The sequence below is a fragment of the Zootermopsis nevadensis genome, unplaced genomic scaffold, assembly GCF_977971745.1.
Source record: "Zootermopsis nevadensis isolate Lab colony 2312 unplaced genomic scaffold, Znev_1.0 Znev_ptg000016l, whole genome shotgun sequence".
Classification (NCBI taxonomy): Eukaryota; Metazoa; Arthropoda; class Insecta; order Blattodea; family Termopsidae; genus Zootermopsis; species Zootermopsis nevadensis.
This window is the reverse complement of record NW_028259148.1, coordinates 10,796,431-10,807,431: the sequence shown is the minus strand read 5'-3', so window position 1 is coordinate 10,807,431 and position 11,001 is coordinate 10,796,431. Positions and strand designations below refer to the sequence as shown.

The window sequence follows — 11,001 nt, the reverse complement described above, 5'->3', positions numbered from 1 at the left end:
ATTAAACAAATGTCTTCATTATGTGTAAAGTTCAACAGTGAACCTGAAGCTGAATTAGCTTAATGTAATTTACATTACCAATACCAATTTGTTAAGTCATCTTTTCCCACTGCATGGCACTTCCTCTGGTAGCAGGAGAAGGCATCCAGAAATGGAGGATCTCTGGAAATCAGGTGGGATGCTAACTCCTCACCATAAAAGGACTAGCATATTTATACGGGTCTAATTTTTTAACTAGCTGAGCGTGCTGTCAGCCTCTCCAAAAGAATGCTCCATGCAGTACAAATTTTTGTGCACATCTTCATCTCTATTTTCCATTAGGTTTCCTTGACAAGTTTCTCTGTGTATTCAAAATGTGGCAAAAGAAATCAAGCATCTCAAATGTGACCATGAAGTCCCTCTGTGAATTCATGCTGCCTCCTGTCCGAAAACGATCACTAAGCGATCTCTATCCCCCCCCCCCCCTCTTACCACATTCCCAAGTTTGGCATTCCTGACCTGCAGCATAATTAATTTAAGTAGCCATGGGATCTGCCAACGTAAAGCACTTATGTGAAGTGAATCTATCTTTCATCTACTGCGTGCACAGGGAAAATTTTGAGTGCCTTCACAGTTTATAGCATGCAGTCCCCCCACAACCTGTTAATTCTCGTGGAATGCTCTTCTTTCAAGTGCTTAGAATGAAAACACATTGAGCATTAACAGACTAAGAGCCAGTTGACAGTCTGACTGCATGCAGCCTTTGTAATAACACTGCAACTGCGCTCTCTCATTCAAAAATGAGGTATGGGATGAATGAGACAAGAAAGAAAGGATTGAAGAAAGTAAGAAAGGACTCCAGCTCGTGTATTAAATAAAAGCTGATGTTGTAATTAAGAGTCTATAATAATGGAACTGTGTACCAAAGAATTCTAAGGCAATGAAAATTGATTTTGACATGCTGTGTTATATTCATCTCATTTTTATCCTCATAATCATCAACCAGAAATTAGTTCTTGGGCATGTTGTGATTCAGAAGCAACCTTCAACTATGTGACTGCAGGCCTATATTCATAAATTATTTTAGTTATCTTACTGTGCGGGTGTTGACAGAGGTTGAAGGTGCTGTTGCCATGAAAATGTTGAGTGTCTGCCAGTGACATAAAGGACTCCAGGAAAGTAAGGTGAAGACAAATTTTGTTCCTTTTCCCTTCTCTTTCGATCGCAGGAGAACTGTTCACTTTGATTTTGTTGAAAGTTACGCATCGTGACAATGACCTTGGTAATGATGCACTTGCTGTCTACGAGTTTTAGGCCAGAAATTGATGTTGAAACTGGACCATCTACCAGATTCACCACATCTGGCTATGCCAAAAACTGAAAACTCATTTGAGGGGCCACAGAATTTCAGGGACATGCAATGGCCACCCTGAAAAGCATTCCTAAAGAGGAGTTACAGAAACGTTTCCAGCAGAGGATAAACCGCTTCACAAAGTGTATTGGTATGCAGGAAGACTGCTTCAAACATAACAGCAACCATTATTGGGCAAGTAATTAAACACAGCTTTTATGGGGCATTTCATGGATGTAATTGTCACATCTCGTGAAACAAACATATATGTCATATGTTGAAGTTTGAAAAATGGAAATTTATTCTGAACTTCACAGGAAAAAATCTGTACCTCAGAGGATAGCCATTCCATTCTGTTATTCCAAAGATATTTGAGACTATTTTATTGGATCATAAAGTGGTGATTTCAGAGAATAAAGTTAATGCCATGCACTACTAATAAATCTCATTCTAAGGGTTTTCAGACAGGTAACAAAAGAGGCTTATATTTTGGTAATGACAGCTTACTCTAAGGTAGAAAATTAATTATACTGTAAACTCATTAACTCACACAACAGCAGAAGAACATTAAATATTGCAAATTAAATTATAATAACTGCAAGAACTAAACAGTTATTCCAATTAATTTCCGTACAAAGCAAGAACTTAATGAGTAAATTATCAACTTTTCAACTTTACCTGGTGTGGCCAAGAATTTCATTTATGAGACAGAATGCACACTTTCAAAGTGCAGAATAACAAACATTACACTGGCACAGGGCACCAAATGTGACCAGTAAACAACACCGTTTACAATTGTGAAAACAAACATATATTTAAGCCATGAATGCATGACATAAAGGATTCACATTCCTATCAACAGGTGCATTTTTACATCATTTTATGTAGGTCTAATATGAAATCACATTAAACAGTTTGCCCATATGAGTCCCATTAAGTTAAAACCCACCCACAAGCATGTGATGGCTATGTTCTAATTGTGACCACCTCATTTCCTGGCAGTTTGCTTCCTGCTGCTGCACTGGCAAGTGTCACAGTGGATTCCACATTTAGTGAGACACACTGTATGAGACCAGACAAGATGATGGAATAATGCGCCTGATAATTGCTACAATACATACACTCCATGTACAGCAGGTATGGGTGGTTGATAATGGCCCTTTATCACTTCAAATGAGGATTTGTCTGAGAAATAAACAAATAATAAAAGACAAAAGTGAAAGGAAACAATGAAGAATTGTGAGGTAAGATCCTTATTTCCTTTTCCTTCTTCAAACATTAGTACTCTACTATTTTTTTAATATATATACATATATATATATAAAGAACAAAAAGCTGATTACTTATCAAAATAATTATGAATCTTGTACTTCTTTCTGGGTACGTGGCATTAAAAGAGTGAAGATGAGTCTTATATATAAAATAATATATTTAAAATTAAAAATACAACACAATTTAATGAAAAAACAATCATATACAGGTTGAGTCAAAAGTATGTTTACAAACTGTGTGTGTGTATTAATGGATCAAAAATAGGAAAGAATGTTTCTATGAACATGTGGCCGCAAATGCTTATTTTTCAAAATAATAGCCAAAAATAAGTCTCGATGTATGCCTTTATTGCCAAGGATAAGGACAGGGATGTTTCTTTGTAACAGATGCTCAAAGGTTGCTCCTCCATTCTCCACACATGCCCGAGCACAATGTACACAAGGTTGACGGATTCATTCATACGCAACAGGGTTTCCTCGAATCATCAGGCATGCATTCTGCCAGTACAATCACATAAAGTTTGTAAACATACTTTTGACTCACTCTGTATATATACACATACATATATATAAAAAGGCTAAATAGCTGATTACTTATAAAGAGATTTAAGAACCATGTACTTCTGGGTATATGGCATTAAAGAGTAAACATGAGTCTTATCTAACCATATATTTGAAAATAAAAAATCAACACAATTAATTTGAAAAAACAAATATAACAAAACTAATTTGAACATAACAATCATATTCTTCACCGGATGGCGGTGAGGAGGTCTAGGACTGATTTCTTCTCCTGAAACAAGAGATGAAAATCACATCAAACATTTTTATAAATGTCTACAAATGTAACCTTAAAAAATGTTAACATTACAAGATACAAGTTTCCCCCTCCCAATGAATAAGTTAAACATCTTACCTTCCGTGAACGATCTTTACTGAACACTTTCCAGAATCGCAGAGTCTCATCCCCAGTGCCGGTTACAATATCTTCTCTGTCTGGAGACACGGCAAGATACGGCACTCCAGATGAATGGCCAGTGAGATTTGCAACCCGTGACATGTATGGATATTTCCAAATGTGTGTGTTGTATTTGGAGTCACTGTGGGTGCTAACCTACAACAAACAATTAAATTTCCATAAAACATAGAATCAAAAGTAATGTAGTGAATTATGAATGTAGAGAATTGAATGTAGTTAGAAGTAAGTATAGTAGACCTTTGCATGTAGAAATCTGTTGATTCATTTCCTGTCTAGAGTAAAGCAGCAAGGCTAGTTCACCTTATTCTCAGGATATGAAAAAATGCAGATGTAGCCATTAGGAGTCAGCAAAATAATGTGGGAAAACGCTAACGGAAAGGTTGTGAAAGGAAGTTGAAGTGAGATCTAGAGCAGATGGGCCGAAACTTCGAAGATAGCAGGAGGTTACTAGAATCAAGATGGGCAAGGTGCAGCTGATTGGGCTACTTCTAACAGGTAAGCGCTGAGGAGACGTATCCAAGTTTAGTACGGGTGGATGAATAAATATTCAAAATTTCGTAACTAGAATATACTAAGGATAAAGTGAATTAGCCTAAATTAAGAAAGTAATGTTTTAAATTAAATGTAAAATTTATGTAGAACTTAGTGTTAGAAATAAATGTGATAGTCTTATGAAACAAGTTGTAGCCTCATGGACGTATTATCTATCATATTAGCTGAGCATGTTTAAGCTGACACCAGCATCCTTGGGAACTTGCCTTGCTCCATGCCAAGCCACACTACCACATTAATAAGACTAATCCACACGAATTTATACAAAGTAGAACGTTACAGTAACAATCTGGAATAACATCCATACCAAATTCCTTGAAAATTTGTCAGCCATTCTCATTAACAGGTAATGATGCAAACAATGACATCATCAGTTAATGCACAGGATAATGGATATTGGCATCACTGTAGATCGTAATCCAGCTACCTCACAACTTGTACCATGTCATGTTGGTATTACAGATTGCAGAGTACAATTATGGAGTAGCCTCAAACAGAGTACTTTACATGCCAAACGTCTATTGTTGTAAGTGTATGGTAGTACAAAGAAAACTTATCAGGTCCTCTGCACGGACTCAAACATGCCTAGGAAACACGCATTGGTACATCGCGCACACCAAAGGTATTCTAAAAAGTAAAAAAAGTTTGTCCCACTATACGCCATGTAGGCGTTTTGGGGTGAGTGGAGGTATAGCTCCTCTCTTCCTTGACCTCGGCACTAGATGGGGGTGAGTGGTCAGCATCACGCCCCGGCCGGCTTTACCCCCGGGGAAGGACCCCCGGTACCCATTGTAGAGGAGGCTGGGTGGGCCCCAGAGCCGGTCTGGACACAGAGGCTAGAGGAAAAATCCTCTGCCCCCGTCGGGGATCGAACCCCGGTCGTCCAGCCCGTACCTAGTCACTATACTGACTGAGCTATCCCGAAAGGTATTCTAGGAAAAGGAAAATTCAGCTCTTCATCATTTAAATGTTCCTGGTTTACAATGTCTCTGCTAACTCTGGGCAAGTCTGAGGCAACCACAGGGCAGATTCCATACCGCAACCAAAACGGTGATTACTAAGAGGGTCCCTAAAGTTTACTGAGTGTTCTGAACCACAGTGGGGGGTACGGTACACTTCATTTCCCAAGAATTTATTTTTGGAAAATTTGAAGACATCAGTTCATAAGCAAAATCTGAGAGATGTGGATGAATGAAAACCCTGTTAATTCCTCTGTAAACGACAAGTATTAACCTAATGAAAACTTATTTGATGTAAAGCTGGCCCTTTTACACTGCCAACACAGGGTGAAGGCAAGGAAGCGTCCCAAGTGGAGACGACTTCACAGTTATAATTTTATGGTTACATTAAGTGCAATCTTCATCAAAGTACAAATGTACAGATTTTATAAATTATGCCTGAGGCAAATGGCATTTCAAAATTATTTTTGCGGTGCCCGAATTTATAACTTGTGTTGGGCAAGGCCGTGGTCTAGGCAACACGGAGTTTTCCTCCGTGGCATCCCAACAATTACTCCATTCACACACAGAAGAAGGCAATGGCAAACCACTTCTGGATCATCTGCCAAGAACATATATGAACAGGTCCCAGTCCGAGAAAAGGATGGAAGGATCCTGTTCATATGGACCTGTCGTCAGACAGAACACTAAATAATATATAAAATGTTAAGGTGAACACAATATATATTTAAATTTAATCTTCTATTTTACAAATACTTCACTATCCGAAGAAAAAAAAAATAATAATAATATATCTTACTTCTATCAACAATATCGTTCCAAGTACAAATTGCAGATCACATCGACATGCAAAGAACTTGCCAGTTCAGAGGAATGTTTAGACCAGACAGGATTACAGACTTGAGATCCAGTGTTCACACACTGCTTTGGTTGTCCTGTGAGTGTGTTCCAGAAACGAATACACTGATCAGCTGCGCCTCCACCGCTAGCCAAGAGTCCACGTTGGTGCGGGGACCAGGCAATAGCTGAAAATAAATGTATTTCTGTATATTAAGAATTGTGTCCAAATGATCAGTTTGATACATCATGCTGCATAGAATATTAAAATAAAGAAAGAGAATGAAGGAGGCAGAGATGAGAAATGTGAAGAAATTTACTTTGCAAATTATAAATGCTGCGCAGAACAGTGAAATCAATGACATCCAAAGAATATGAGCACCATATTGGAGAAACCATGAACTTGTATCAGTTATATTACGCTCTTCTCAATTTTCCATTCCAGCACTCAATTACGAATCATGTGAAGCAGCAAATACTATACACAGTACAGGAAAACGAAATGCATTTACATAAAAAAAATTTGGGGGGGGGGGGGAGGAGGAGGAGATGACCTGGAGTTTTTCAATTAATGCTCAAGGCATGGTATAATGGCATTAAACAAAATTTGCTCCTATTGTTTTCAATCAATCCCTTCCACGATCAATATCTTTTTGAGAATATGAACCAAAACATAACATTCTTTTTATTTCACATTTGGAATATATCCACAAAAATGGTGTCATAAATAAATGTGATTTACGGGCAATGATTGGAACCGATTCTTCCAGCACTTATGGTTTTAAGTGCATGATTTTTCCTGCATCAAAGACTGCACAAACACGTGACAATATAATAACAATATTTATTCACTTCATAGAATCTTATTTTAATCCATCACAAATGCGGATGATAAACACAATGATTTCTACCTTTCACTGCTGCCAAATGCTGAGTGTAAGTCTGCACAGGTGAATCCAAATGGAGATTCCAAATATTGAGGCGATTGTCATTGCCACCGGATGCCAGGCTCTGCTTGTCTGGAGACCACTTCAAGCCGCAAACCTTTAAACAATGGATATTTATAGTAATTGAAATTGATGACAATAATTTAAAACATATTTTTCAGCTCTAACTATAATAACAATATTAGATGTGAGGTTCTGACCGTGGTGAAGATGTTGATGCTGTTCTTCTGGGTCATGATGCGATGCGGAGATGAAATGTCTTTATCTTCAGAGCTCAAGATGGAGACTGTATGTATGTGTCTCCAAAACTCTGGTATCTATGTCAGTCCACATGGTTTAACAATCCAGAAAAATATTACATCTGTTTTGCAGTAATAACACTTAAATGATTTCCTACTTACCTCTTGTCGATGGCCAAGCAACCTTCTCTCTGGCACAAGACTAGGAGTTCTCACATCACATTGTAAGATAAGTCCATCCCGACTTCCTGACGACACAACATCACCATTCCAAGCAAGCGATCCAACTCTGTCTGGATGGGTCAGCAGCTCATTAACTTGGGAATTTATAGCAACATCCCAGACCTGCACGTAGCCATGATGTGTGCCAACTGCTACCAAATTTCCCTACAAATACAATACACCAGGTCATAAATTTGTCCAATAATAAGAGTCAGTCCTAAATTATGTCAGAGGTGATTTGATGTGTTATCTGTTCGGTAACATTTCCTGGTCAGAATATGCAAATTCTTACCTATTATCTACAGCCACTGAAGAATATGGCAATAATATTTCATTTATATAAAATTATGACATCATGGTACATCAGAATACAGACAAATACATTTTTCTTTGCAAGTCTTCATGGATGGAGTAGGCTATATAAATAACGCCCTCGTAACTGGCCCCATCTCATACCCACCTTGAATGTGTGTAACTGTAATGTTTGCAAAAATTACTGTTAACACTAAACACCCACAAGCCAAAGTTATACAGACAAATGCATGTATCCTGAAATAAATATGACTACCTCACAACAAAAATCTCTATAAGACAAACCACTAAAATTTTGGGCTTGGTCTCCCTCACTTGGCAGGCGGAGGACACAATTCTTCTCCACCTTCCTCCAGGAAGTTTGCAACAAGAAATCCAAATTCTTCAGATTTCTTCTAATGCACACAACAGTGAACTTCAGAAATAACAAGGTGTTTCCTTTGTCATGGACACAAAACATAAAATGAAAAGCAGAAAGCACCCACAGAAATGGGGCTAGCAGCTGACACTGATTTGAGATGGGTACAAGGAAGACGAGCAGAAGCAGAATTGCAGCAGCAACAACAAGAGGCCAAAATGGGGACTTTGGCAACTTTCGGAATTAAGAACACAAGTCCACAGACTTACTGGGCATGAGACAAGCCTGAGGAAAGTTACTTTATGACAGGCAATAAAAAGTCTACTCCAACAGATAACAACCCTTCCTGATCCCATGTTGCTGTATAAGAAAGGGACCTTCTTTTGCTCTAACTTCAAGGGCAAAGTCCACAAGTCATATGTTAGCTACAGTTGAACACAACCTCCAATAACATGGTATAAAAAGCACAGTAGTAGAGTGTTAAACGGGAAGAGGCTATGCAAAGCTCAAGAAATATTGGCCACCTAATATCAGGACCTGCTCTCCAATAAACAAATGTGTTAATTGTAAACCAACAATTATGTCAAATAGTATTCTAGTGGCGGGTGACCATAGGCTGCATCAACATTACGCACTACATGATAATTTTCCTATACAATTAATAATGTATTTATGCACAACACATACTTTAAGATTAACAACAAACACAGCAATAACTAAATACAAGATTTCTAGCTTCTGGGTTGTTGCGCTATGTAGTATGGTCGATGTTTACCAACGTTTCTGAGGGCGTGCTGCCTCCGTCATCAAGGCGATGAATACTACACAGCGCAACAACCCAGAATACAGAAAACTTCGTAATCACCGCTGTGAAAACCTCAAATCTTACAACCAAATTCAAATTTAACAGAAATACTTTTCAACGACCTGAGTAAAAATAGTCTGGCCAATACTTACGTGTTCATTCCATGCAACTGAAGTTACAGAGGTGCCATCTCCAGATAAATCACACAGCCTTCCAGCCTGATTTGTGCTTGCACAAAAAAGATATATGCAAGTTCCTAATCCCACGCTTAACACATTCTCTGAAGACCAGTCAATAACATTGAGGTAGAAGTCATCTTGGAGATAAAAGGCATCCAACATCTTCAACAGAAAAGACATAAAATTCAAATAAGGTAGTACAGCACATGAAACTCTCAATGCTTAATATAAAGAAGAAGAATATTATAACTATTTTATAATAAACACTCTATCACTGTCTCGTGGCTTGTGTTGGCAGAACAGCTGATCACGAAGTCACAACAGACACTTCATTTGTGGATTTTTGAAGATTAAAACTAATACAAAATATGACTAACCTTGTAGGGTATTGGTGATATTTTCCTCCTTGACCTTCTCGGTGCACTAAGCAACTTTTGGCTCTGTGCACTAAGTGGTGACAAGGAAAAGATATTTGATCCTGGAATGAGCGCTCTTCTCTCATCACATTGGTCTCTAAGATCTTGAATGTTGGCGCCAAGAAGTTCGTTTATCAGCAAACATGTGTATGCCAATCTCCCACTCCCTCCGCCACCATTTTCACGAGCCTCTTTCGTAGTAAATCCATTCTGGCCAGACTCATATATTTAAAAACAGACACAAATTTCAGTGACATTTCTACAACTTGCTTATCTTAAGAGAAATTCATAAAGCTTATAGACAATGGGGAGTTGACAACTTCATGCAAAAGACCTGATGGGAAGTGAGCTATACAAGTACATCACAAATAGCAGTTTTAAATGACGGTATGAAACACTAACTCCATGTCCAAACAGAAAAAAAGTAAATTAATTACAGGGCATGCAGCACTGCTTATGTCCTCAAGTTGATAATCTGATAACATTTTTGTACAGTGCAATGGTAGTCAATTTTTGTGGATAAAGGTTCATTTACATATCTGATAAAGTACTGTCATGAACATAAATTGATCTCATCCTCAGCACAGCATACTCACTTCATCTATCCACTACTTTTAAAAAGTCACAAAAATCATAACTCAATGAAAAACACTTACTGTGTTCATCTCAAACTTCATCCGCCATCTGTTGCCATAGCGTGGCCGAATAAACCGATCGCCTGTCTGAAAGTAAGGAAAAGATGCCTGTAAAATCTCACAATTCCTTTAACCACATTTTCTCAACTAACTGAGAGAACAATATACAATATGAAGATAACTGTCTTCTGGGGCACTGTGCCAAGTAGCATCGCGGAAGTCCACAGACGTTTCAGAGGTGCTTGCTGCCTTCATCATCAGAGCAAAGAAGGCCGAATGTGCGTCTGAAATGTTGTCAAACTTCGAACAGACTACATGGTGCAACCTCCAGAGGACACTAATTTCCTTACCTGCTGCCATGAGAACCTGAAATGTCACCAGTATGGAAATATGTAACACACTTTTAAATCAGAGAAAAATTCTTATACTCAACTGCACACTTCATGTATTAGAAACCAGAATGCAAGTAAAATCTAGAATCGTCCTCAGCTCATACACCAGAGACACACACGACTACAGTCAAAATGCCTTCATCACCACTAAGCAGTGCAATAACGAACAAAGCTATCAGAACGACAAAGAAAATTTACACTTGGGTTATGAATGAACCTATTCTTTGCTGCTGCAGACTTCAAAGTTTACTTGCAGAAATTGTTTGCGATGGTCATACGAAGATGGAAGGATACCATCAGGCAGGATCCATGGGACACAGGATTGTCATTCTGGTTACTGCCAACCACACCTCCTACATCAGTTCTAGCTGCAACATCTCGTCAGGTTAAACTTATAGATGATGGAATGAAGCAGCGGATGGTGGAAGGTCTTGCTGCTGAGACTGGAATGAATAAGCAGTGGGCAAGAAAGTGTCTTGATGAATGCAACTGGGACAATACCAGCAGAAGCTTTTATTAGTGAACCTTTCATCAGAGAATTATTTGATAATTTTTGAGAGGGCAATTT

General features: G+C 38.3%; 1 protein-coding gene across 2 annotated transcripts; it reads right to left on the bottom strand.

Moving 5' to 3' along the window:
• Nucleotides 1-2,735: 2,735 nt before the first annotated feature.
• On the bottom strand, nucleotides 2,736-10,940 carry LOC147873748 (fizzy-related protein homolog). 2 transcript variants are annotated; one of them, XM_087349912.1, is made up of 8 exons: nucleotides 10,063-10,940; nucleotides 9,368-9,625; nucleotides 8,964-9,152; nucleotides 7,277-7,501; nucleotides 6,840-6,972; nucleotides 5,953-6,116; nucleotides 3,518-3,715; nucleotides 2,736-3,394 (listed from the first exon to the last, which is right to left on the bottom strand). In XM_087349912.1, the coding sequence occupies exons 1-8, from the start codon at nucleotides 10,081-10,083 to the stop codon at nucleotides 3,353-3,355; spliced, it is 1,230 nt and encodes a 409-aa protein (XP_087206038.1). In that variant the 5' UTR covers nucleotides 10,084-10,940; the 3' UTR covers nucleotides 2,736-3,352. The 2 variants fall into 2 exon arrangements, with proteins under 2 accessions (XP_087206038.1, XP_087206037.1); XM_087349911.1 differs by lacking the exon at nucleotides 2,736-3,394 and having other exon boundaries at nucleotides 3,589-3,715; nucleotides 5,891-6,116; nucleotides 10,063-10,917.
• Between the last annotated feature and the right edge of the window lie 61 nt (nucleotides 10,941-11,001).

Bases quoted from the DNA above. Each gene is read 5' to 3' on its own strand.
- LOC147873748 (XM_087349912.1), bottom strand. From the start codon at position 10,083: ATGAAGTTTGAGATGAACACA. The intron at 9,626-10,062 runs GTAAGTGTTTTT...TAAATATATGAG, and splicing joins TGAAGTTTGAGATGAACACA to TCTGGCCAGAATGGATTTAC. The intron at 3,395-3,517 runs GTAAGATGTTTA...CTCTTGTTTCAG, and splicing joins GTAAAGATCGTTCACGGAAG to GAGAAGAAATCAGTCCTAGA.